The following is a 25,589-nucleotide window of genomic DNA, read 5'->3' on the forward strand; positions in this document are numbered from 1 at the left end:
GAAGGGAAGAAGCAGGTTCTGAGATGGAGCAGCCAGAGGTGGAGGCCCGGGTTGGGGTTGGGGGTGCTGTGCCCCAGGCCAAGGTGAGCAGGCCCCGCCCCCCCAAAAAAACCCTCGTCTGGGGGCCTCTGGACTAATTAGTTTGCAGGCCACCTCATTAGCGAGGGGCCTCCCGGGACCCCCTGACCCACTTGTCACCGGGAGAGGGGATGGGGGGGTGGTCCAAGGGGTACCCCGTTCTATTTTTTTTGGGGTGCTGATTGTAGGGAGGTAGGGAACCGCTATCGGGGTGTAGGGGTGGCCCGTTTCCTAGGTAAGCGGGTGTCCCAGCCCCGCCCCCCCAATCTAGGGCAGAGGGCGGGTTCCCTTCCCCTGGGGAGGGGCACCATCACGTGAAGTGGGATGGCGGAGGGGGGGTGGGGGAGGCCCGGGGCTGAGGAGCAGAGTGTCCTGGGCTCATGCAGCAGACTGAAGAACTATGGTGAGGACAGAGGAAGAGGAGGAGGAAGAGGAGGGGAGGCCAGCCCTGGGGGGTAGGGTTTCCCCCACAGCCTAGGGGCCTGGCTGGACACAGACTCCCCCCTTTCTCCCTCTCAATCCAGGCAGGCTCCCCGGAGGAGGAGGGCTTCTTCAACTTGCTGAGCCACGTGCAGAGCGGCCGGATGGAGGAGCAGCGCTGCTCCCTGCAGGCGGGGCCCAGCCCCCCCGAAAGCCGTAAGCACGGGGGTCCCTGGGCCAGAGGGGGTGTTGGGGGGGCCGTCATGGGGCATGTGAACAGGCCGAGGCATCAGCGTGGACCTGGGCTGGGGGGTGAGGGGGACTGGGAGGGGACATAGGCCAGAAAGAAGTGGGAGGCACACCCCAGCCTCTCCCCACATCCTGAGAGGAGGCTGAGCTAAGGGCCTGGGTTCGAGCCTCTGTACTGCCCTGTGTCCCGACACTGGATCCAAGCCCAACTCGTTGAAGGAAGCTTCGGGGTTTGGGGGGGTCTCTTGCTCTCTCTCTCTCTCCTTAAAGTGTTACGGTGCTCAAGGCCGTGGGTTCGAGCCCTAGCAGCCCACCTGCAGAGGGGAAGCTTTTACAAGCGGTGAAGCAGGACGGCAGGTGTCTCTGTCTCTCTTCCTCTCTGTCTCTTCACTGCTCTTGGTTTCTGGCTGTCTCTAGCCAGTAAGTAAATAAAAATAAAATAATAATTAAAAAAAAAGAATAAACTTAGGGGGGCCAGGCAATGGCGCACCGCACACGTGACAATGCACAAGGACCCGGGTTCAAGCTCCCGGTCCCCACCTGCGGGAGAAGGGGGGGAAGCTCCCTGCGTGGCGAAGCCGGGCTGCAGGTGTCTCTCTGCCTCTCTCCTTCCCTATCTCCCCTTCCCTGTTTCTCTCTCTGCCCAATAAAAGAAAAAGGAAGCAAACACCCCCCCACAGCAGTGAGTGGGAGGGGGAGGGTTTGGGGGCCTGGGGGAGCCTGTGTGTGTGGAAACACCCACCCCCCCGGCCTGCAGAGAGTGACCCCCCGCCCCCCGAGATGGACAGCCTCCTGGACATGCTGGCCAGCACCCAGAGCCGCCGTCTGAATGACCAACGGGTGACCGTCAGCAACTTGCCCGGCTTCCAGCCTCTGGGCCCCAAGGTCGGTAAGGGTGGCCGTGTGGGGCCGAGTGGGGGACCCTCCCCTGCACCCCCACCTGAGCCCAGCGCCTGCCCTCTTGAAAGTGGAGTTTCTGGGAGCAGTGGCCACTCTTGGGGGGGGATTCTCTAGGTAGATGGTGACAGTGATGGTGGGGGGGATTGGAGGCTGATTTCTTAGCTCCTGACCCCTCTCTACAGGTAGAGGTAAGGGAGGGGGCTTGTGGACACCCCCTCCAAATCCGCTTTCTCATCTCGACCTCAGGAGGACGGGCACCCCTCAAACTGAGCCCCCCTCGCGCTGAGCTGCAGATAGAACTCGGGGGTGGGGGGTAGTTGTGTGTGTGTGTGTGTGTGTGGTGGGGTGGAAATAGGTGCTTGGAAGTAAGTTGGGGGGCAGGGGTCACCGGTCACACCCCTTACCATCGATGGCCCTCACCCGGGGGAGGGGGATGCTTTCTCGGCAGGACGGTGCACAGAAACGAGCGGGGACCCTCAGTCCCCAGCCCCTCCTGGCTCCCCAGGACCCGGCGGCATTCAGCTTCCGGAGAAACAGCAGCCCTCAGCCCCAGACACAAGCCCCTTGAGGGACTCCGAAACCATCCTGGCTGTCCGCCTACCCCCCTCTGCACCCCGGCTGGGGAAGGTGGGGGAGCCCCAAGAGCTTTGAATAAAAACACACAGAAAAGTGAGGGAGCATGTGTGTGTTCTTTGGGTCCGTGGGGGCCTTAGCTCCGCTGGGCGGGAGGGAAGAGCTTCTCCTCTCTCTGCTTCCGGATCCGTTCTTTGAATTCTTCCAGCTCCCGGCGCTGGGGGACAGAAGAGATAAAGGGGAGGGGGTACACAGGCTAGGACTCTGATCACGTCTTTCGCAGCCCAAGGCCTGAGTGTCCAGCTCCGTTACCCACCACCACCACCCTGGGTCAGTTACCACCAAGGAGAATTCCGGGGGTGGGGGGGGGACAGGAATCAGATGCCTTCCCCACCCCAGCCCCCAATCCCCCCAGATTAGGGAGGGGGTGCAGTGGATAAAGCATTGGACTCTCAAGCATGACGTTCTGAGTTCCACCTACTTCGCTCTCTCTCTCATAAATCTTTTATTTATTTATTTTTATTTGTTTATTTATTATTGCCTCCAGGGTTTATCGCTGGGGCTTGGTGCCTGCACCACAAATCCACTGCTCCTGGAGGCTGTCTCCCCCTTTTTTAAAATATTGATTTATTTATTCCCTTTTGTTGCCCTTATTATTTTATTGTTGTAGTTATTGTTGTTGGTGGTGATGTTGTCATTGTTGGATAGGACAGAGAGAAATGGAGGGAGGAGGGGAAGACAGAGAGGCGGAGAGAAAGACACCTGCAGACCTGCTTCACCGCCTGTGAAGCGACTCCCCTGCAGGTGGGTAGTCAGGGCTCGAACCGGGATCCTTACACTGGTCCTTGCGCTTTGTGCCACGTGCACTTAACCCGCTGCACTGCCGCCTGACCCCCTTTTATTTTATTTTATTTTATTTCTCACATACAGATAGAGAGGTAGAAGGGGCTGGGCCGCTGCACACCCTCGTTGAGTGCACAGTGAGCAAGGACCCAGGTTCGGTTCAAGCCCCCAGTCCTCACCTGCAGAGGGGAAGCTTTGAGAGTAGGGAAGCAGGGCTGCAGGTGTCCCAGTCTCTCTCCCCCACCCTCTTTGGTTTCTAGTTGTCTCTATCTAACAAATAAAGACAATTAAAAATTAAAAAATAAGAGACTCGGGCAATAGCGCAGTGGGTTAAGCGCAGATGGCACAAAGCAAAAGGATCCCGGTTCGAGCCCCCGGCTCCCCACCTGCAGGGGAGTCGCTTCCCAGGCGGTGAAGCAGGTCAGCAGGTGTCTGTCTTTCTCTCCCCCTCTCTGTCTGCCCCTCCTCTCTCCATTTCTCTGTCCTGTCCAACAACGACGACATCAACAACAACAATAATAATAACGACAACAACAAAACAACAAGGGCAGCAAAAAGGAATAAATAAACATTTTTTAAAAACTTAAAAAAAAGAAAGAAAGAAAGGAAGAACTGAGCAGGGCCCTGGTTAAAATAATAATAGTAGTAGTAACAACAAAAATAATACGGAAGTGAGAAGGAGAAAAACCAATGCTCTGCGGAGGCTCTGGGAATCGGACTCAAGACTTGGCGCACACCGGCCCTGCCCCCCACCCCCAGGAAGAGGGGAGTCGCTTACCTGGTCCTCCTTCTCCGGCGGCCACAGCTCTCTCTGTGGGGACAAAGTCACACAGTGCTGGAGGCCGAATCCCAGAACCTCCCCCCGCCCCCCACCACATTCCCCAGCAGCCTGGGGTCCCCTGGCCCCCCACCCCCCCGCCCACCCTGGGATGAGCCCTGGCCTGCCCTCCCCTGCACCCACCTTGCGCTGGACAACGTAGTACTCAAACCACTCAGCCTGGTTGGAGACCCAGAACATCGCTACTGGGAAAGTTAGATAAAGGGTCATCTGAAGAAGAAAAATACGTACATGAATCAAAGGAGGGGGAGGGGGCGTGGAGCCAGGGCTGACACCCCCCCCCAACACCACACACACACTTGGGTTACAGCATGAAGGACTGACCAGCTTCCCTGAGAGCCCAAAGCGCTTCTGACTTAAGGTCTCCCAAGAATCTTAAGATTCCCACCATGGGTGCAAACCTATTTCCTCTCTCTCTCTTCTAATACTTTTACTTACTATTGGATAGAGACAGAGAAATTGAGAGGAAGGGGGAAGACAGAGAAGGAACAAAGACAGAGAGACACCTGCAGTCCTGCTTCACCGCTTCTGAAACTTTCCCCCTGCAGGTGGGGACGGGGGACTTGAACCTGGGTCCTTGTGCACTGTAATGTGTGCGCATAACCAGGTGTGCCACCGCCTGGCCCCCTATATCCTCTCTTGAAGAGCTATTATTTAAAAAAAAAATTTTAAATATTTATTTTCCCTTTTTGTTGCCTTTTTTTAAAACATTTATTTGTTCCCTTTTGTTGCCCTTGTTGTTGTCGTTATTATTGTTGTTGTTATTGATGTCGTCGTTGTTAGAGAGGACAGAGAGAAATGGAGAGAGGAGGGGAAGACAGAGAGGGGGAGAGAAAGACAGACACCTGCAGACCTGCTTCACCGCCTGTGAAGCGACTCCCCTGCAGGTGGGGAGCCGGGGGCTCGAACCGGGATCCTTATCCTGGTCCTTGCGTTTTGCGCCATGTGTGCTAAACCCACTGCGCTGCCACAGAACTCCCTGAAGAGCTATTATTTTGGGGGCTGGAAGACGGGGTCACCAGTTGAGTACAGCATTGTGGTCCCCATCTGTGGAGGGGGTGGGGCAGCTTCATGAGTGGCGGAGCAGTGCTGTAGGTGTCTCTGTCTGCTCACCTTTTCAACTTCTTTCAGAATCTTTTTTTAAAATTTTATTTATTTATTACTGGATATACACAGAGAAATTGAGAGAGGGAGAGAGACCTACAGCTCTACCTCACCACTCCTGAAGCTTTCCCCCTGTAAGTGGAGACCAGGGGCTTGAACCTGCGTCTTTGCGAATTATAATGTGTGTGCTTAACCAGGTGTGCCACCACCTGGCCCCTTAGAATTTTTTAAATCTTTATTAATGGATAGAGACAGCCAGAAGTTGAGAGGGAAGGGGGTGACAGAGAGGGAGAGAGGCAGAGAGACACCTGCAGCCCTGCTTCACCACTCGGAAAGCTTTCCCCCTGCAGGTGGAGACTAGGGGCTCAAACCTGGGTCCTTGCGCACTGTAACATGTGCACTCAACCAGGTGCGCCACCACCCGGCCCCTCACCTTTTCAATTTCTGTCTGTCCTTTCAAGTAAAAGAAAAGAAAAGAAAAAGGAAAGAAAAATAGCCGCCAAGGAGTGGTGGATGCATCCTGCAGGCACTGAGCCCAGGTGATAACCCTGGAGGCAAAAAAAAAAAAAAAAGAAAAAAGAAAAATGAAAAAAAAAAAGAAAAAAGAAAGAATGAAGGTGGACTTTCACTTTGACCCTGCAATTCCTCTCCTGGGGATAGATCCTAAGGAACCCAACACACCCATCTAAAAAGATCTGTGTACACCTGTGTTCTTGGCAGCACAATTTGTAATAGCCAAAACCTGGAAGCAACCCAGGTGTCCAACAACAGATGAGTGGCTGAGCAAGTTGTGGTCTAGATACACAATGGAATACTACTCAGCTGTAAAAAATGGTGACTTCACCTTCTTCACCCCATCTTGGATGGAGCTTGAAGGAATCATGTGAAGTGAGATCAGCCAGGAAGAGAAGGATGAAGATGGGGTGATCTCACTCATGGACAGCAGTTGAAAAACAAGATCAGGGGAGTCTGGCACCCACGTGGCGCAAAGCGCAGGGACCAGCGTGAGGATCCCGGTTCGAGCCCCCGGCTCCCCATCTGCAGGGGAGTCGCTTCCCAGGCGGTGAAGCAGGTCTGCAGGTGTCTGTCTTTCTCTCCCCCTCTCTGTCTTCCCCTCCTCTCTCCATTTCTCTCTGTCCTGTCCAATAACAACATCAATAACAATGGCAACAATAAAAATGACTAGGGCAACAAAAAGGGGAAAATATAAATATATATATATATATATATATGAAAGTGATGTACTTCTTAAAAAATAAATTAAAAATAAATAAATAATAATAAATAGAGAGAGAGAGAGACTATGGCACAGGAACATACACACACCCGGCTCAAAGGCTCCAAAGGCTCCAAAGTCTTCTCTTTGGGATGTCATTACCCGATCCCCCTCTCATGTCAGATCCCCGGGGTGAGATTCCCCCCCCAAAAAAAACCAAAAAAATCTACGAGATCTCATTCTTCTGTCTCTCCTTCCAAGTCTCTGTCACAGAGACACCCTCTCACCCACCCCACTACGGCCCTGTGAGCTCCCCTCAGCCCCCAGTGGCAACGTATCCTCCTCGGGACCCTCTCCCCGGATCGACCCTCCCTCCCTCCTCTCCCCCCTTCTTCTTTGCCCCCGTCGGTTTGCAACCGTTAAGTCTCAGCCGCTGCCACCCCGAAGCGTCCCCTCTCTTTGGGGACTTCCTCCCCGCCCCACCCACCTACCCACACACACACACCACCCACTTGGCTAGAGTGTCTCTTGCAGAGATCTCTGTTTGGGAGGTCCCCCGCTCGCGGGGTCCACTGACCCGAAACACTTCCAACTTCACCCCCATCTCGCTCCTCTTGGTTTCCGCCCACTGCCGAGCCGACCGCAAGATAGCGGCGCAGGGTGAATCCGCAAGCAGCGCTGCCGACGCTGATTGGCCGAGGAACGGGCGCAGGGTGATGCCGCAAGCAGCGCTGCCGACGCTGATTGGCCGAGGAGCGGGGGGGGGGGAACGGATGACGTTATTCTCAGGCGCCTCCCCTCCACGAAGACTTCCGGTCTCCGAGGCGCCTCGCGCAGAAAAGTCAACAGGGGGGCGAAGGGAGGAGGTGCGGGCAGGACTGAGCCAATCGGAAAGCGGATGGACATAGAGTGGGCGTGGCTTGTGCCTCTGACGTCAGGGGGCGGTGACTTTAAGAGCTTCCGGGAAAACCTGGAAAAGATGGTGGTCATGGCGCGGCCGGCGCGGCCCGAGCGGTCGGACTTGGTGTTTGTGAGTCCACCCGGCGGTCTGGGAGGGGGGGTGTGGAGTGGGAACATGGAGGGTGGACGCTGCAGGGAACCGGATCTTGGACGATCGGGGTGGGGTGGGGTGTGGAGGGCTAAGAGGTTTGGGTTCGAGAGGAGCCGGGGGCGGGCGGGGATGGATGGCGGGGACAGGGTTGTTGTGATGGGACCCAATGATGGTGCCCGAACGATGTTTTTTTTTTTTTTTATTGTTTACTTGTATTTATTTATTTATTGTCGGATAGAGACGGAGAGAAAAATAGAGGGGTGGGAGTAGAGAGACAGACAACCTGCAGCCCTGCTTCACCGCTCGGGAAACTTAGCCCTGCAGGTGGGGATCGGGGGCTCGAACCTGGGTCCTTGAGCACTGTCGAGCTCTTAACCAGGTGCACCACCGCCTGGACCCTCTCCCCCCCACACACACTTGGCGTTTTTATTGAAAACAGAGAACTTCTGTCCACGTTTAGGGCATCTGCCATCCCCGGCCTGTGGCAGAAGTGGGAGGCAGGAGAGACTCGCACAGACAACTCTCTATTTATACTTTTATTTTATTTATGTATGTATTACTTTATTATTATCTTTATTTTTTTCAGAGGCTTCAATTGTTTAATATTTACTTATTCCCTTTTGTTGCCCTTGTTGTTTTATTGTTGTAGTTATTATTGTTGTAGTTATTATTGATGTCGTTGTTGTTGGGTAGGACAGAGAAATGGAGAGAGGAGGGGAAGACAGAGAGGGGGAGAGACAGACAGACACCTGCAGACCTGCTTCACCGCCTGTGAAGCGACTCCCCTGCAGGTGGGGAGCCGGGGCTCGAACCAGGATCCTTCCGCTGTCCTTGCGCTTCGTGCCACATGCGCTTAACCTACTGTGCCCAGCCCCTATATATATTTTTTAAAAAACAACTTTATTTTGTTAGGACAAGGAGAAATTGAGATGAAAAGAGTTATAGAGAGGGAGAGAGGGCAGGGGTAGGTAGCATCATGGTTCTGTAAAGAGACTCACCTGCCGGATGGTCCAAAGACCCAGATTCAACCCCTCTAAGCAGGGCTCTGGTGAAAGAAAGAAAGAAAGAAAGAGAGAGAGAGAGAGAGAGAAAAAAAGAAAGGAAGAAAGTAAAGAAAAAAAAAAAGGAGGGTGGGACAAGGGGGCAGTGGTGCACCTGATTAAGCTCGTAAATTACCAAGTTCAAGGATCTGGGCTTGAGCCCTGGTCCCCACATGCAGAGAGGAAGCTTCACAAGCAGTGAAGCAGGTCTGCAGGTGTATGTCTTTCTCTCCCCTTCTGTGTCTTCCCCTCCTCTCTCCATTTCTCTCTGTCCTGTTCAACAACAATGACAGTAGTAACAACAATAGTAATAACAAGAATAACAATAAACAAGGTCCATAAAAGGGGAAAAATAGCCTTCAGAAGCAGTGGATTTGTAGTGCAGGCACCGAGCCCCAGCGATAACTCTGGAGGCAAAAGAGAGAGAGAGAGAGAGAAACACCTATAGCCCTGCTTCACTGCTTGTGAATCCCCCCCCCAGCAAATGGGGACTGGGGGCTTGAACCGAGGTCCTTGTGCACTGTAATGTGTGTGCCCATCCCCGAGTGTGCCACCGCCTACGCTGCCTACGCAGAATTTGAAAAGCGCAACTGTCAGTAGATTTTTGGAAATGTCAGGAGGCAAAGCTTGGTGAGCAGGACGGTGGGCTTGGCCTTCTGTGGTCAGATCTTCAGGTCCTGGGGAACTGTCGGGGTTTGGTCCTGAGCTTTAGAGTAGGTCTGACCAGGGGGACATGATGGTCTCCAAAGGAGAAGCTTGATGATGGCAGAACTGGCCAGGCAGTGACCCATGGGAACATCTGAAACCAGAGATTTGGATTCTCGTAGAAGCCTGACATCTTTACTAGTTCTGGCTATCTTAGGGTTAAACCCTCTCCCATCTCCCATCCTCCCGTATCTCCAAACTCAGTGGCCAGTCACCTAACTCAAGTTGGACGTGCTAAGATCGACCCAACTGGAAAAGAGAAATTTCCCACGAGTGGTCATCCCACTTCCGGTTATCTTTTCCATCTCCAAAACTCTCTCCCTTTACACTGTCTGAACTGGAAGACGCTTTGAAGAGGGTTAAACCAGGAACAGCTGCTGGCTATGATAACATCACCCCAGAACTCATTCTTAACCTGGGCCCCGCGGCAAAGAAGTGGCTCGCTTCATTCCTGTCCCACATCTTGGAATCTGAGTCTATGCCCAAAGTTTGGCGTCGTGCGAAGATAATAGCGGTTTTGAAACCAAAGAAAGACCCAACACTGGCCGCCAGCTATAGACCAATTTCTCTCCTCTCCGTGTGTTACAAAACTCCTTGAGAGGCTGCTTCTGTCACGTATTCCTCCTCTTACAGAGAAATTCCTATCACCCGCCCAAGCTGGTTTCCCCGCAGGAAGATCTACCTGCGAACAAGCCCTGGCCCTCTCAACTTACATTGAAAATGGATTCCAGAAGAATTTAAAGACGGGTGCTGTCTTTGTTGATCTCACAGCAGCCTATGACACGGTCTGGCACCGTGGTCTCCTAGTCAAGATCTCAAGATGCCTGCCTCCATGGGTGGCCAACACTATATTGTTTCTTCTCCAAAACAGAAGATTCCGGGTGCATCTGGGTGACAAGTCTAGCAGATGGAGTCTTGTCTCAAGTGGCCTCCCCCAGGGCTCTGTTCTGGCTCCTACGCTATTTAATATTTACATCAATGACCTTCCAGAAACTTCTTCAAGGAAGTTCATCTACGCCAATGACATCTGCTGTGCTACTCAGGCATCCAAGTTTGACATCCTCGAGGAAACAATCACGAAAGACATGTCTCTGATATCTGATGACTGTAAAAAATGGCGACTAATCCCTAGCACTGCAAAAACGGTATCATCTGTTTTCCATCTACACCATGCCTCGGCCTCGTGTGACCTTAATGTGCAGCTTGACGATATGAGAATCCGGCATGAAGCCCAGCCAGTCTATCTTGGCGTTACTCTCGATCGCACCCTGTCATTTCACGAACATCTCACAAAAACTGCAGCAAAGGTGGGTGCGAGGAATAACACCATTGCAAGACTGGCCAGCTCCTCATGGGGCGCGAGCGCTTCCACACTACGATCATCCTCTCTGGCATTATGCTATTCCACTGCAGAATACTGTGCCCCAGTATGGTTCCGTAGCCCCCATGTCCACTTGGTCGATTCCAAATTATATTCCTCCATGAGGATCATTTCTGGAACCATCCGTTCCATCCCGGTTCCATGGCTGCCAGTTCTTAGCAACATCGCCCCGCCAAATATTAGTTGGGATGCGGCATCATCTAAGTTCATTTCCCACGTCTACGCTCGACCGGACCTGACAATATACCCGGATATCTTCGCCCACCCTGTCCAACGCTTGACGTCTCGTCACCCAATCTGGTCCCCTATGCCTACACTGAACTTCTCTGTTCCAGACTCTTGGAAACAGAGTTGGCAGTCAGCCGAGGTAAAGAACAAACACCTCATCACAGACCCCTGCGAGCGTCAACCCGGCTTTGACCTGGCACGTTATGATTGGGCCCTCCTCAATCGCCATCGAACAGGCCATGGCCGGTGCGCCGCTATGTTCCATCGCTGGGGGGCCAGAGATGACCCGAACTGCCCCTGCGGCTACAGACAGACTATGACCCACATAGTCAACGACTGCCACCTCTCCAGATTCAAAGGAGGTCTCGAAACTTGACATCAGGCTCAACCTGACGCTGTTGATGGCTACGGAAGAAGGGCAAACGCTAGAAGAAGAGGAGGCTTGGACTCTGGGTCTATACATCTCTCTATGTATATATTTATACATCTCTCTCTCTATATATATAGATATATATACATCTCTTTTTTTTTTTTGCCTCCAGGGTTATCGCTGGGGCTCGGTGCCTGCACCACGAATCCACCACTCCTGGAGGCCTTATTTATTTATTTATTTTTAAATGTTCACTTATTCCCTTTTGTTGCCCTTGTTACTTTATTGTCGTAGTTATCATTGTTGCTGTCGTTGTTGGCTAGGACAGAGAGAAATGGAGAGAGGAGGGGAAGACAGAGAGGGGGAGAGAAAGACAGACACCTGCAGACCTGCTTCACCGCCTGTGAAGCAATTCCCCTGCAGGTGGGGAGCCGGGGGCTCGAACCGGGATCCTTAACACCGGTCCTTGGCATTTTGTGCCATGTGCGCTTAACCTGCTGCGCTACCGCCCAGCCCCATCTCTCTCTCTCTCTCTCTCTCTCTCTCTCTCATTCTTTTCCTTTTGCCATGTGTCTATTTGCTTGTTTATTCCTGGAGGAGAGGGAGAAAGAAGCAGAACAGATAATAAGCTTGAGGGACCGGGTGATGGCCCACCTGGCTGAGCGCACCTGTTACAGCGCACAAGACCCAGGTTCACGCCCCCAGTCCCCACCTGCGGGGGGAAAAGCTTCACGAGCGGCGGTGAAGCCAGGCTGCAGGTGTCTCTCTGTCTCTCTCTTCCCCTGTCCATCTGAATTTCTCTCAGAGTAAGGAAAGGTGAGAAGAATGGTCACCGGGAGTGGGATTCATTGGTGGGTTGCGTGGTGGGGGGGTCAAGTTTGGGGGGTGGAGTGGCACAGGGCTTGGGTCCTAAAGGCAACCCTCACCACCTCTCCCATACCTCCACCCCCACCCCCGCACCCCAGGAGGAAGAAGACCTGCCCTACGAGGAAGAAATCATGAGGAACCAGTTCTCCGTCAAGTGCTGGCTCCGTTACATCGAATTCAAGCAGGGGGCCCCAAAACCTCGCCTCAACCAGCTCTACGAGCGGGCACTGAAGCTGCTGCCCTGCAGGTGGGACACGCTCCAGCCACCCCCTGCCCGCCCCACCCCGACCCCACTTGCTCCAGGCATCACTGAAGCCAACAGTAATCAGAATCCTCCCCCCCATTTTTTTCCCCCTTTTCTGTCCCAGTCCTTCCCCCAGGCCACTTCCCTGAGCAAAAGGAGAGTCTCAAGCTCAAGGACCAGCAGAAGGATCCTGGTTTGAGCCCCCGACTCCCCACCTGCAGGGGAATCGCTTCACAGGCGGTGAAGCAGGTCTGCAGGTGTCTGTCTTTCTCTCCCCCTCTCTGTCTTCCCCTCCTCTCTCCATTTCTCTCCTGTCCTGTCCAACAGCGACACCATCAATAACGAACACAGTAACACCTACAACAGTAAAAAACAACCAGGGCAACAAAAGAGAATAAATAAATAAATAAATAATAATAATAATAAAAAGGGGGGGAGTCCCAAGAAGGGGGTGGGCAGGGAGGCTCTCTTAAATGTGCCCGACCCTTGTGACACCCTACCTCTTTCTCCACCCTTCCCCAGCTATAAACTCTGGTACCGCTATCTGAAGGCCCGCCGGGCCCAGGTGAAGCACCGCTGTGTGACTGACCCTGCCTACGAAGACGTTAACAACTGTCACGAGAGGGCTTTTGTCTTCATGCACAAGGTGTGTGTGTGTGTGTTGGGGGGAGGCTTGCAGTCTAGCCTGGCAGGGTCCAAGAGGCAGCTGGGGCCTGGAGACTAGAGCCTACCAGTCTCTCTCTTCTCTTCCCTTCTTTTCTCCTCTCTCTGTCTCTCTCTCTGTGTCTCTCTCTCTGCCTTCAAGGTTATCTCACTGGGGCTCACTGCCTGCACTATGGATCCACTGTTCCTGGAGGCCATTGTTTCCATTTGATTGGCTGGGGCAGAGAGAAATTGAGAGAGGAGGTTGGGCCATAGCGCAGCAGGTTAAGCACAGGTGGTGCAAAGCACAAGGACCGGCATAAGGATCCCAGTTCGAGCCCCCGGCTCCCCACCTGCAGGGGAGTCGCTTCACAGGCGGTGAAGCAGGTCAGCAGGTGTCTGTCTTTCTCTCCCCCTCTCTGTCTTCCCCTCCTCTCTCCATTTCTCTCCGTCCTATCCAACAACGACGACATCAGTAACAGCGACAATAATAACCACAACAATAAAAACAACAAGGGCGACAAAAAATGAGAAAAAATGGCCTCCAGGAGCAGTGGGTTTGTAGTGCAGGCACTGAGCCCCAGAGATAACCCTGGATGCAGAAAAAAAACAAAACAAAAGAGAGAGAGAGAGAGAGAGAGAGAGACACCTGCAGACCTGCTTAGACACTTGTGAAGTGTTTATCCCCCTCCTCCCCCTGCAGGTGAGGAGGCGGGGGCTCGAACTGGGATCATTGTACCAGTTCTTGCATTTCATCCTACGTGCGCTGTGTCACCGCCTGGCCCTCCCAGCCTGCCAGTCTCTGTGCCCCTCTCCTAGGCTGAGCTCGAGTCAGTCACAGTGGGGAGGAGGTTCTGGGTCTTTGATCATAGTCTAGACACACACACACACACACACACACATACACACACACACACACACAACTTGGGGTTTCTCTCTCTCGCCCCCCTCTTCCCCCTGCAGATGCCACGCCTGTGGCTGGATTACTGCCAGTTCCTGATGGACCAGGGACGCGTCACACACACCCGCCGCACTTTTGACCGAGCCCTGCGCGCCCTGCCCATTACCCAGCATTCCCGCATTTGGCCGCTGTACCTGCGTTTCCTGCGTTCACACCCGCTGCCGGAGACGGCCGTGCGTGGCTACAGACGCTTCCTCAAGGTGAGGCCAGTGGCATTGGGTGGGTGGGCTCTGCAGGGGCCTGGCCTGGCCTGGCCAGTAGGCTGGCTCTCAGGGTAGAGAGGCAGCCCCCCAAACGGCTTCTCTGCTAATATCCTGGAGGAGACAGGAAGAGGAAGCGGGAGCAGGGATCCTTGGGACAAACAGGCTTTGGTTTTGCAGTCTTTGGTCTTTACTTTATTTATTGGATGGAGACAGAAATTCAGAGGGAGGAAGGGGAGATAGATAGATAGGTAGATAGATGGAGTCAGAAATTCAGAGGGAGGAAGGGGAGATAGATAGATAAATAGACAAATATATATAGAGAGAGACACCTGTAGCCCTGTGTCACCACTTGTGAAGCTTTCCCCCTGCAGGTGGGGGCCATGGGCTTGAACCCTGGTCCTGCTTCTTCTTCTTCTAGCGTTTGCCCTTCTTCCGTAGCCAGTCAACAGCGTCAGGTTGAGCCTGATGTAAAGTTTCGAGACCCCCTTTGAATCTGGAGAGGTGGCAGTCCTTGACTATGTGAGTCATAGTCTGTCTGTAGCTGCAGGGGCAGTTCGGGTCGTCTCTGGCTCCCCAGCGATGGAGCATAGCGGCGCACCGACTCCCCCGATAATATATATTTAAAAAAAAGAAGAAGTTGTGGGACCCCAGGCGGGGGGAGCATGCTATGGCATAGCACCCCACCCCCCTTTCCCGAGCTCCCACTGACTTTGCGGCATCTGGCTGCTCCCCAGCTGAGTCCCGAGAGCGCAGAGGAGTACATCGAGTACCTCAAGTCCAGCGACCGTCTGGACGAGGCGGCCCAGCGCCTGGCCACCGTGGTGAACGACGAGCGCTTCGTGTCCAAAGCCGGCAAGTCCAACTACCAGGTGGGTCCCCAGGCCCCGGGGAGGCCGGGCTGTGGGGGATGGGGGGACATCGGGGGTGAGGGTCCCCTCCCGAGTGCCCTGCAAGTGCCAGCCTCCCACCCCCCCATTGTCCCTGCTCCCCCCCTCCCACAGCTGTGGCACGAGCTGTGCGACCTGATCTCCCAGAACCCGGACAAGGTGCAGTCCCTTAACGTGGACGCCATCATCCGCGGGGGCCTGACGCGCTTCACCGACCAGCTGGGCAGGCTCTGGTGCTCGCTGGCCGACTACTACATCCGCAGCGGCCACTTCGAGAAGGTTCATCCGGCCCCACCTCTTCCCCAGGGTGGTGGGGGAGGGACGGGGGGGGGGGACATGCAGGAGGCGGAAGTGCCACCGCCAGCAGGTGCAGGGAGAGCCATGCCCCCCCACACAGAGACACACAGACACACACAGAGACAGACACACACAGACAGACACACAGACAGACAGATACACAGAGACAGACACACACACACAGAGATTGACACACAGACAGACAGATACACAGAGACAGACACACACACATACACACACAGATTGGCACACAGACAGACAGATCCACTGACAGATCCACAGAGACAGACACACAGAGACACACGGGGCCAGATGGTGGCTCACCCGGTAGAGCGCATGTTACAATGCGCAGAGACCTGGGTTCGAGCCCTGGTCCCCACCTGCAGTGGGAAGACTTTTGCAGGTGGTGGTCTTGTTGCAGGTGTCTGCCTCTCCCTCTCTGTCAACCCTCTTCCCTCTCAATTTCTGGCTGTCTCTAGCCAATAAATAAATAAAGACAATTTTTTAGAAAATTAAAAAAAAGAGACACACAGATAGACACAGATATACTCACAGAGACACATACAGATACACAGAGAGACCGACACACAAAGACACTCACAGATAGACACAGACACACACACACACACACACAGATATAGACACATGCACACACAGACAGATTAACACACAGACAGAAACACAGACACACACGAAAAGACACACAGACCAGTACAGACCCATGCACAGAGACAGATACCCTGACAGACAGACTGACAGACAGACACACATAGACCCACAGACACACACGGAGACAGACAGACAGACAGACACACACAGAGACACAGACAGACACAGCCAGTCCTGGAACTTTCTGCCTCACTGTGTGTGTGTGAGCTAAAACCTACTTAGCCTGGGCACACTCATTCTCATTTGTAAAATACAGGCGCCTATTAAAACAGGAAAAATGGGGTGGGGTTATAGCATAATGGTTCTGCAAAGAGACTTTCATGCCTGAGGCTCTCAAGTCCCAGGTTCAGTCCCCCACACCACCATAAGTCAGCTGAGCAGTGGTCTGGTTAAAAAAAAAAAAAAGGAAAAATATTGGGAGGGAGGGAGGACACATGTGGCGCCAAGCGCAAGGACCATCTTAAGGCTCCTGGTTCGAGTCCCCGGCTCCCCACCTGCAGGGGAGTCGCTTCACAGGCGGTGAAGCAGCTCTGCAGGTGTCTATCTTTCTCTCCCCCTCTCTGTCTTCCCCTCCTCTCTCCATTTCTCTCTGTCCTATCCAACAATGAACGACATCAACAACAATAATAACCACAGTAAGGCTACAACAACAAGGGCAACAAAAGGGGGGGAAATGGCCTCCAGGAGCAGTGGATTCATGATGCAGGCACCCAGCCCCAGCAATAACCCTGGAGGCAAAAAAAAAAAAAAGTGACAGGCCTCTGCCCAGGTTGGGGATCTGCACCTCCCACAATCCAGGGGAGCACAGGGCAAACTCGGCCTTTCCCACTTGTGTCAGAAGGTGACGCAGCCCAGGGGCCTGTCACTAGAGTCTCCCGAGTGCCAACCCCCCAGCACCCTCTCCGCTCCCTCCAACCCCCGCAAACCCCCGCAGGCCCGGGATGTATACGAGGAGGCCATCCGCACCGTGATGACCGTGCGCGACTTCACCCAAGTGTTCGACAGCTACGCCCAGTTCGAGGAAAGCATGATTGCGGCCAAGATGGAAACGGCCTCAGAGCTGGGAAGGGAGGAGGAGGGTGAGCCTTCCCCCTGCTCCCCCCCCGCCCCTCCCCCCGCCATCGTCGCTGCTGTCGGGTGGGGTGGGAAAGGGAGCCAGGCTTGGGGGGTCTGGGGGTTGGGGTTGGCTGAGGCCCTCACAGCCTGCTTCCCCTCGTGCCTTGGGTAGACGACGTGGACCTGGAGCTCCGTCTGGCCCGCTTCGAGCAACTCATCAGCCGACGGCCCCTGCTTCTCAATAGCGTCCTCCTCCGGCAGAACCCGCACCACGTCCACGAGTGGCACAAGCGCGTGGCCCTGCATCAGGGCCGCCCACGAGAGGTGCGCAGGGACACACAACACACACACACACACACACACACACACACACACACACACGGCGCGCCCAAGCCCAATGTGACCTAGCCCTTCCCACCCAGATCATCAATACCTATACGGAGGCTGTGCAGACGGTGGACCCCTTCAAGGCCACAGGCAAGCCCCACACTCTGTGGGTGGCCTTCGCCAAGTTCTACGAGGACAACGGGCAGCTGGACGATGTGAGTGCCCGGCTGATGTGCACATGTCACCACGCACAAGGCCCCGGGGGTTCAAGCCCCCGGTCTGGTCTCCAACCTGTGGCGGGGGGGTAGGGGGGAGGCACGCTTCCCAAGCGATGGAGCTGGGCTGCAGGTGTCTCTCTCTCTCTCTCTCTGTTTCCCCCCTCCCCCTCTTCATCTCTGTCTCTATCCAATAAATGTTTTTAGGGAGTCAGGCGGTAGCACAGCGGGTTAAGCGCACGTGGCGCGAAGCACAAGGACCAGAGGAAGGATCCCAGTTCGAGCCCCCGGCTCCCCACCTGCAGGGGAGTCGCTTCCCAGGCGGTGAAGCAGGTCTGCAGGTGTCTGTCTTTCTCTCCCTCTCTGTCTTCGCCTCCTCTCTCCATTTCTCTCTGTCCTATCCAACAACAAATGACATCAACAACAGTAACTACAACAACAAGGGCAACAAGAGGGAAAATAAATAAATATAAAAAACTTTAAAAATCTTTTTTTAAGATTTATTTTTCCTTTTGATGCCCTTGTTTTATTGCAGTTATTGTTGTTGTTATTGATGTCATTGTTGGCTAGGACAGAGAAATGGAGAGAGATGGGGAAGACAGAGAGGGGGAGAGAAAGACAGACACCTGCAGACCTGCTTCACCGCCTGGGAAGCGACTCCCCTGCAGGTGGGGAGCCGGGGGCTCGAACCGGGATCCTTACACCGGTCCTTGCGCTTTGCGCCACCTGCGCTTAACCCGCTGCGCTACCGCCCGGATCCCAAACCATTATTTTAAACTGAGAAAATGCAGAAATGAATTTGCCAAAGTGACAGAAAAAGAGGGTCCAGTGGAAATGGCAGGCGGTGGTGCACCTAGTCGCACAGACATGGTACAGTGCACAAGGACCCGGGTTCAAGTCCCCTGTCCCCACCTTCAGGGCGGAAGTTTCGCAAGTAGTAATGCAGGGCTGTGGGTGTCTCTCTGGCTGTCTCCCTCTCTGATTTCTCTCTTGTCTTATGAAAGAGAGAGAGAGAGAAGAAGGGACGGAGGAGGAAAAGGGAGAAATGAGATGCGCAAAGATCCGAGCCCCTAGTTCCCACCTGCAGGGAAGAAGCTTCATGGGTGGTGAAGCGGGTCTGCGGGTGTCTCTCTCTCTCTCTGTCTCTCCCTCCTCTCTTAATTTCTCTCTGCTCTAGCCATTAAAATGGATTTAAAAAACTATCTGCTCGGGAGTCGGGCGGTAGCGCAGCGGGTTAAGCACAGGTGGCGCTAAGTGCAAGGATCCCGGTTCGAACCCCGGCTCCCCACCTGCAGGGGAGTCGCTTGACAGGCGGTGAAGCAGGTCTGCAGGTGCCTGTCTTTCTCTCCCCCTCTCTGTCTTCCCCTCCTCTCTCCATTTCTCTCTGTCCCATCCAACAATAACATCATCAATAACAACAATTTCAACAATAATAAAAAAAACAAGGGCAACAAAATGGAAAATAAATAAATATTTTTTAAAAACTATCTGTTCGGAGCAATGGATCCGAGCACCGAGCCCCCAGTGATAGCCCTGGAGGCAAAAAGAAAAAAAGGGGGGAAAAATAGACAGGCGTGGTCCAGGAGGGGTCACAGGGTCCACAGCACTGGTCCGCGGTGGGTGAGGGGGTTGGCAGGAGGCCCCTGGCCCTGGCACCTGACCTCTGACCCCTGCCCCCAGGCCCGGGTCATCCTAGAGAAGGCCACCAAGGTGAGCTTCAAGCAGGTGGACGACCTGGCCAGCATCTGGTGCGAGTGCGGGGAGCTGGAACTGCGGCACGACAACTACGACCAGGCCCTGCGGCTGCTCAGGGTGAGTCCCGGGGGTGGCGGGCCCCGGGGTGCGGGCAGCAGGGTGCGGCCCCTCCCTGAGCGCCCCCCCCCCCTTAACAGAAAGCCACTGCCCTGCCGGCCCGGCGGGCCGAGTACTTCGACAGCTCAGAGCCGGTGCAGAACCGCGTGTACAAGTCCCTGAAGGTGTGGTCCATGCTGGCGGACCTGGAGGAGAGCCTGGGCACCTTCCAGGTGAGGGGCGGGGCCTGTGGGAGGGGGCCGGGCCAAGGCAGTGGGGTCCCTGGTCCCAGAGGAGTCTGAGGACTTGGGGGGGGGATCTAGCTCTGGGGACAGGGAGAGGAGTTGGGGGCGGGGCTTGGGGGGACAAGGTGGGGACAGGGGCCTGCAGGTGGGATCTGGCCCCCCAAGGAGAGTGAGGGCTATGTGGGTGGACCTGAGGATTGGGGGCGGGGCCCCTCAGTCATGGTGTGGGCGGGACCAAGGCCAGTGGGCGGTACCCTGCTCTGGGAAGGAGGGGATTTGGGGGTGGGGCTATCCCAGTGGGCGGGGTCATGGCTGTGGGCGGGGCTCGTGGTGCTTATGGTTTAGGGGAGGGGCCTAGGGCTGTGGTCGGGGCCTTAGGAGGGAGCTGTGAGCAGGTGGAGGCGGGGCCAGGTTGTGGGTGGGGCCCGGTCTTGGGTGGAAGTTTCTACAAGGGTGGTGTCCTAGGACAGTGGTGGGACTGTGGACAGGGCATAGGGTAAGTTGTGGGGGCGCTGTTGGGGAGCTGAGTTGTGTGGGTGGGGTCCGGTGCTGGGGGCAGGCCTTGGGACTGGGTGGGGAGGGTGCACAGAGCACCCTGAGGGTGGGGTCCTGGGACAGGTCTGTGGGCGGGGCTGGATGCTGAGCTGACAGGAGTCTGGGGCGGGGCTTGTGGGGTGTGGTGGTGGGCGGAGCCAACCAGCGAGGGGCGGGGCCTGTGGGCATGGTGCTGAGGTGGTGGGCGGAGTCAGACACGGGTAGGCCTGGTGCTGGGGGCGGGGCCAACCCCTGATGGGGAGGGGCCAGGGTTGGGGGCGGAGTCAGACACTGCGTGGGGCGGAGCCGGGGACGGGCCTGACCACCCGGGCTGGATTCGCATGGCCGCCTTCTCCCCTACACCCCGCCCTCCCCCAGTCCACCAAGGCCGTGTACGACCGCATCTTGGACCTGCGAATAGCCACCCCGCAGATCGTCATCAACTACGCCATGTTTCTGGAAGAACATAAGTACTTCGAGGAGAGCTTCAAGGTGGGGGGGACGCAGCCGAGCGCCCATGCCAAGGGAGCTGGTTCTCCAGCCAGCCCGAGATCGGAGAGAGATGGAGAGGAGAGAGAGAGAGAGACTCAGAGACAGTCACATGGGGCTGTATGTGTCTGGGGGTTTTTTGTTGTTGTTGTTGATCTATTTATTTATTTTCCCCTTTGTTGCCCTTGTTGAGTTCCATTGTTGTAGTTATTGTTGTTGATGTCACTTGTTATTTATTTATTTATTCTCTTTTATTGCCGTGGTTGTTTTTTATTGTTGTAGTTGTTACTGTATTTGTTATTATTGTCATCGTTGTTGGACAGGACAGAGAGAAATGGAGAGAGATGAGGAAGACAGAGAGGGGGAGAGAAAGACAGACACCTGCAGACCTGCTTCACCGCCTGTGAAGTGACTCCCCTGCAGGTGGGGAGCTGGGGGCTCGAACCGGGATCCTGACGTTGGTCCTCGCACTTTGCGCCACCTGCACTTAACCCGCTGAACTACCTTCCGACTCCCTTTTTTTTTTAAAACTTTTTAAAATTATCTCTAGCTGTTGGATAGAGACAGCCAGAAACCAATAGGGAAGAGGGAGACAGAGAGAGGGACAGAGACAGAGAGACACCTGCAGCCCTGTTTCAACACTCTCAAAAGCTTTCCCCCTGCAAGTGAGGATGGGGGGGTGGGGCTGGAACCTGGGTTCTTGCACGTTGTAACATGCACTCAAGGGGGCCGGGTGGTGGCGCACCTGGTTGAGCACACCTTACGATGTGCAAGGACCCAGGTTTAAGTCCACAGTCCCCACCTGCAGGGGGAGAGCTTCACGAGTGGTAAAGCAGGGCTGCAGGGGTCTCTCTGTCTCTCTTCCTCTCTATCCCCCCCTTCCCTGTTGATTGCTGGCTATCTGATAAAGATAATAAAATACATATAGGGGGTCGGGCAGTGGCGCAGCGGGTTAAGCACACATGGCACAAAGTGCAAGGACTGGCGTAAGGATCCTGGTTCAAGCCTCCAGCTCCCCACCTGCAGGGGAGTCGCTTCCCAGGCGGTGAAGCAGGTCTGCAGGTGTCTGTCTTTCTCTCCCCCTCTCTGTCTTCCCCTCCTCTCTCCATTTCTCTCTGTCAAATCCAAAACAAACAACATGAACAGCAATAATAGCCACAACAAGGCTACAACAACAAGGGCAACAAAAGGGGGGGGGTGGCCTCCAGGAGCACTGGATTCATGGTGCAGGCACCGAGCCTCAGCAAGAACCCAGCAGGCAAATATATATATATATATATATATATATATATATATATATATATATATATATAAAAAATAGTAAAACATGAGCTCAACCAGGTGCACCATCACCCGGCCTCTCTCTCTCCGTGTCTCATTGTCTCTCTATCTCTCTGATCGCCCCTCCTGCAGGCCTATGAGCGCGGCATCTCACTCTTCAAGTGGCCCAACGTGTCGGACATCTGGAACACCTACCTGACCAAGTTCATCGCCCGCTATGGGGGCCGCAAGCTGGAGCGGGCGCGGGACCTGTTCGAGCAGGCGCTGGACGGCTGCCCCCCAAAATATGCCAAGAGTAAGAGCGGGGAGTTTGGCGGGGCCGGGGTGGACGGCTACCCAACCCCGTGTTCCTGACCCTGCTGTGCGCGTCCCCCGCCTCCCCCCCCCAGCCCTGTACCTGCTGTACGCGCAGCTGGAGGAGGAGTGGGGACTGGCGCGCCACGCCATGGCGGTATACGAGCGGGCCACCCGCGCCGTGGAGCCCGCCCAGCAGTACGACATGTTCAACATCCACATCAAGCGCGCAGCCGAAATCTACGGCGTCACCCACACAAGGGCCATCTACCAGAAGGCCATCGAGGTGCCCGCGGGGACCCGGCCCCCCAGACCCCTCCGAACCAGGCCCCCTGCCCTCCTACCCCCCTGGACCCCAACCCTCCTTAGCCTCCAGCCCCCGGGCCCCAAGACCCTCCTGACCAGCGGCCCAATGGCCCCCAGACCCTCCTTACCCTCCGGCCCCCAGACCCTCCTGCCTCACAGCCCCCGGCCCCCAGATCCTCGTGACCCCCCAGCTCCCAGACCCTCCTGGCCTTCCGGACCCCAGAACTTCCTGAACCCCCAGCCCCCTGGCCCCCAGACCCACCTGACACCCAGCCCCCAGACCCTCCTGACCCCCCCCCTCCCCCGGCCCCCAGACCCTCCTGTCCCCCATCCCCAGACCCTCCTGGCCCTCCGGACCCCAGAACTTCCTGAACCCCCAGCCCCCTGGCCCCCAGACCCTCCTGACCCCCCCGGCCCCCAGACCCTCCTGGCCCCCATCCCCAGACCCTCCTGGCCCTCCGGACCCCAGAACTTCCTGAACCCCCAGCCCCCCGGCCCCCAGATCCTCCTGACCCCCCACCCCCAGACCCTCCTTACCGTCCAGACCCCCGGCCTCCAGACCCTCCTGAGCCCCCAGCCACCTGCCCCCAGACCCTCCTGAGCCCCCAGCCCCCCGGCCCCCAGAACCTCCTGAGACTCCGGCCCCCAGACCCTCCTGACCCCCCACCCCCGCCCCCCCTGACGCGCAGGTGCTGTCAGACGAGCACGCCCGGGACATGTGTCTGCGCTTTGCCGACATGGAGTGTAAACTGGGGGAGATTGACCGCGCCCGCGCCATCTACAGCTTCTGCTCGCAGATCTGCGACCCCCGGGTGAGGGGGGGCGGGGCGGGGCCGCGGGTAAGGGGGCGGGGCCGCGGGTGAGGGGCGGGGCCGCGGGTAAGGGGGCGGGGCTGTGGTGGCGCCCAGTTCCAGGCTGCTTCTCCTTTCTCTGTTCTCTCCTCTCTTGTTACTTTTCTCTTCCGTCTCACTTTTTTCTCGCTCTCTTTCCCTCTTCTCTCCCTTTCCTCTCTCCTTTCTCTTCTCTATTTCTGTTTCTTTTTTCTGTCTTTTTTCCCTTTTCTCTTTTTTCTTTCTTCTTTTTTCTCTCCCTTTTCCCTCTCCTCTCTTTCTTCTTTCTTTTCTTTTTAATATTTATTTATTCCCTTTTGTTGCCCTTGTTTTATTGTTGTTGTTATTGCTGTCGCCGTTGTTGGACAGGACAGAGAGAAATGGAGAGAGGAGGGGAAGGCAGAGAGGGGGAGAGAAAGACAGACACCTGCAGACCTGCTTCACCGCCTGGGAAGCGACTCCCCTGCAGGTGGGGAGCCGGGGGCTCGAACCAGGATTTCTCCCTCTCCTTCTACCTTCCTAATTCTTTCTTTTTTAATTAATTTTAATTTTTTTAATTATTTATTTTCCCTTTTGTTGCCATTGTTTTTTGGTTTTTTTAAAAATATTTCTTAAGAATTAATTTATTTATTCATGAGAAAGGAGGAGAGAAAGAACCAGCCATCACTCTGGAACATGTGCTGCCAGGGATCCAACTCGGGACCCCATGCTTGAGAGTAGTGCTTAGCTACTGTGCCACCTTCCAGACCACCCCATGTTGTTTTTTATTATTGTAGTTGTTGTTGTTATTGATGTCGTCGTTGTTGGATAGGAGCAGAGAGAAATGGAGAGAGAAGGGGAAGACAGAGAGGGGGAGAGAAAGACAGACACCTGCAGACCTGCTTCACCGCCTGCAAAGCGACTTTCCTGCAGGTGGGGAGCCGGGGGCTCGAACCGGGATCCTTACACGGTCCTTGTGCTTGGCGCCACCTGCGCTTAACCTGATGCGCTACCGCCCGATTCCCCTCCCTATTTCTTTCTCCTTCTGTCTCTCTTTCCTCTCTTTTCTTCTCTCTCTCTCTCTTTCTACCTCCCTGTCCCCCCCTCCCCTTCCCCGCCCCCCCCTTACACACACCTCCCGCCCCCTCCTCCGGGCCCACAGACGACGGGTGCCTTCTGGCAGACTTGGAAGGACTTCGAGGTGCGTCACGGGAACGAGGACACCATCCGGGAGATGCTGAGGATCCGCCGGAGCGTGCAGGCCACGTACAACACACAGGTCAACTTCATGGCCTCACAGATGCTCAAGGTGTCGGGCAACGCCACGGGCACCGGTGAGCTTGCTTGCCCGGGCGGGTGGGGGGGGGGGCCGGGGGCCGGGACACCCCCCTCCTCTTCCCCGCCTGGACCGTCACGAGAGGCCCCCCCATCTCCACACACCCCCCAGTGTCCGACCTGGCCCCCGGGCAGAGCGGCCTAGACGACATGAAGCTGCTGGAACAGCGGGCTGAGCAGCTGGCGGCCGAGGCCGAGCGGGACCAGCCCCCGCGGGCCCAGAGCAAGATCCTGTTTGTCAGGTGAGCTGAGGGGGCCGGGGGGACCCACAGACACACTTCCGGGGCCTGAGCACCAAGGGGAGACCGGGGGAGCCAGGGGGACCCACAGACACACTTCCGGGGCGCAAGCTGACCTCCCCCGTCTGTGACCGCCACACCAGGAGCGACGCGTCCCGAGAAGAGCTGGCACAGCTGGTGCAGCAAACCAACCCCGAGGAGATCGAGCTGGGCGAGGAGGAGGAGGACGACGACGAGATGGACCTCGAGCCCAACGGTGAGCGTGGGAGCCAGGGTGTGGGGGCGGGGGGCACCCCCAGACGGGGCCTGTGACCGACCGACACCCCCACCTTCCTACAGAGGTGCGGCTGGAGCAGCAGAGTGTGCCGGCCGCCGTGTTCGGGAGCCTGAAGGAAGACTGAACCCCCACTCCCCCCACCCTGGCCCCCCTAATAAAACTGCCCTGACATGCACACACACGTCTGTCTCGTATATTCTGGTCCCAAGCCTCCTGCCGGCACCACCTGCGGCCAGCCAGGTGCCCCCATGTGGATGGACAGACAAGACCCCGGGCCCTGGGCCAGCACCGCGCCCGCGCGCGCGCTGGACAGGGGGTTGGGGAGTCCGGGTGCCCTGCCAGCCTGCCCAGCCTCAGCCTGTGGAACCGGTTCTGGGACTCTGCTGCCCTGAGTCTCGGGCCTTGATCCCGGTCCCCCCTACACACATGTGCACACACACACAGACACATATACACAGAGACACATACACACACACAGAGACACATACAGAGACATATACACAGAGACGGACATACACATACAGACACACCAACCCACTGGGATTTCCCTCCCCCCCAACCCCCCCAAAACCATTTTTCCCCAGGGGAAGGCCCCCCTGCTACTCCTGAGGTCAGTGAGGGCTTT

The 25,589-nt window shown here is 55.8% G+C and overlaps 3 protein-coding genes across 5 annotated transcripts; 2 read left to right on the forward strand and 1 right to left on the reverse strand.

The window, feature by feature from the left end:
* On the forward strand, nucleotides 1-2,320 carry PCP2 (Purkinje cell protein 2). Of its 2 annotated transcripts, none has more exons than XM_060181630.1 (4): nucleotides 1-83; nucleotides 603-714; nucleotides 1,505-1,632; nucleotides 2,096-2,320. In XM_060181630.1, the coding sequence occupies exons 1-4, from the start codon at nucleotides 24-26 to the stop codon at nucleotides 2,213-2,215; spliced, it is 420 nt and encodes a 139-aa protein (XP_060037613.1). In that variant the 5' UTR covers nucleotides 1-23; the 3' UTR covers nucleotides 2,216-2,320. The 2 variants fall into 2 exon arrangements, with proteins under 2 accessions (XP_060037613.1, XP_060037614.1); XM_060181631.1 differs by lacking the exon at nucleotides 1-83 and adding an exon at nucleotides 421-481.
* On the reverse strand, nucleotides 2,318-6,947 carry LOC103122218 (protein PET100 homolog, mitochondrial). 2 transcript variants are annotated; one of them, XM_016192437.2, is made up of 4 exons: nucleotides 6,799-6,947; nucleotides 4,025-4,111; nucleotides 3,842-3,874; nucleotides 2,318-2,437 (listed from the first exon to the last, which is right to left on the reverse strand). In XM_016192437.2, exons 1-4 carry the CDS (start codon nucleotides 6,823-6,825, stop codon nucleotides 2,357-2,359), a joined length of 228 nt encoding a protein of 75 aa, XP_016047923.1. In that variant the 5' UTR covers nucleotides 6,826-6,947; the 3' UTR covers nucleotides 2,318-2,356. The 2 variants fall into 2 exon arrangements, with proteins under 2 accessions (XP_016047923.1, XP_060037615.1); XM_060181632.1 differs by having other exon boundaries at nucleotides 6,727-6,860.
* A 206-nt stretch (nucleotides 6,948-7,153) lies between these two features.
* On the forward strand, nucleotides 7,154-25,142 carry XAB2 (XPA binding protein 2). Its single transcript, XM_007532812.3, has 19 exons — nucleotides 7,154-7,251; nucleotides 11,962-12,110; nucleotides 12,630-12,753; nucleotides 13,713-13,910; nucleotides 14,648-14,782; nucleotides 14,915-15,079; nucleotides 16,701-16,845; nucleotides 16,995-17,146; nucleotides 17,245-17,364; nucleotides 19,045-19,176; nucleotides 19,257-19,388; nucleotides 20,313-20,426; nucleotides 21,837-21,999; nucleotides 22,094-22,284; nucleotides 22,994-23,116; nucleotides 24,276-24,447; nucleotides 24,561-24,690; nucleotides 24,831-24,943; nucleotides 25,027-25,142. The coding sequence occupies exons 1-19, from the start codon at nucleotides 7,201-7,203 to the stop codon at nucleotides 25,086-25,088; spliced, it is 2,571 nt and encodes an 856-aa protein (XP_007532874.1). The 5' UTR covers nucleotides 7,154-7,200; the 3' UTR covers nucleotides 25,089-25,142.
* Nucleotides 25,143-25,589: the final 447 nt, after the last annotated feature.

The sequence above is a fragment of the Erinaceus europaeus genome, chromosome 23 (genome assembly GCF_950295315.1).
Source record: "Erinaceus europaeus chromosome 23, mEriEur2.1, whole genome shotgun sequence".
NCBI classification, from domain to species: Eukaryota; Metazoa; Chordata; class Mammalia; order Eulipotyphla; family Erinaceidae; genus Erinaceus; species Erinaceus europaeus.

Bases quoted from the DNA above. Each gene is read 5' to 3' on its own strand.
- PCP2 (XM_060181630.1), top strand. From the start codon at position 24: ATGGAGCAGCCAGAGGTGGAGGCCCGGGTTGGGGTTGGGGGTGCTGTG. The intron at 715-1,504 runs GTAAGCACGGGG...CCCGGCCTGCAG, and splicing joins GCCCAGCCCCCCCGAAAGCC to AGAGTGACCCCCCGCCCCCC. The intron at 1,633-2,095 runs GTCGGTAAGGGT...CTTTCTCGGCAG, and splicing joins TCCAGCCTCTGGGCCCCAAG to GACGGTGCACAGAAACGAGC.
- LOC103122218 (XM_060181632.1), bottom strand. From the start codon at position 6,825: ATGGGGGTGAAGTTGGAAGTGTTTCGGGTCAGTGGACCCCGCGAGCGG. The intron at 3,875-4,024 runs GTGGGTGCAGGG...TTGTCCCCACAG, and splicing joins ACTACGTTGTCCAGCGCAAG to AGAGAGCTGTGGCCGCCGGA. The intron at 2,438-3,841 runs GTAAGCGACTCC...TCTGTCCCCCAG, and splicing joins CGCCGGAGAAGGAGGACCAG to CGCCGGGAGCTGGAAGAATT.
- XAB2 (XM_007532812.3), top strand. From the start codon at position 7,201: ATGGTGGTCATGGCGCGGCCGGCGCGGCCCGAGCGGTCGGACTTGGTG. The intron at 7,252-11,961 runs GTGAGTCCACCC...CCCGCACCCCAG, and splicing joins AGCGGTCGGACTTGGTGTTT to GAGGAAGAAGACCTGCCCTA. The intron at 12,111-12,629 runs GTGGGACACGCT...ACCCTTCCCCAG, and splicing joins CTGAAGCTGCTGCCCTGCAG to CTATAAACTCTGGTACCGCT.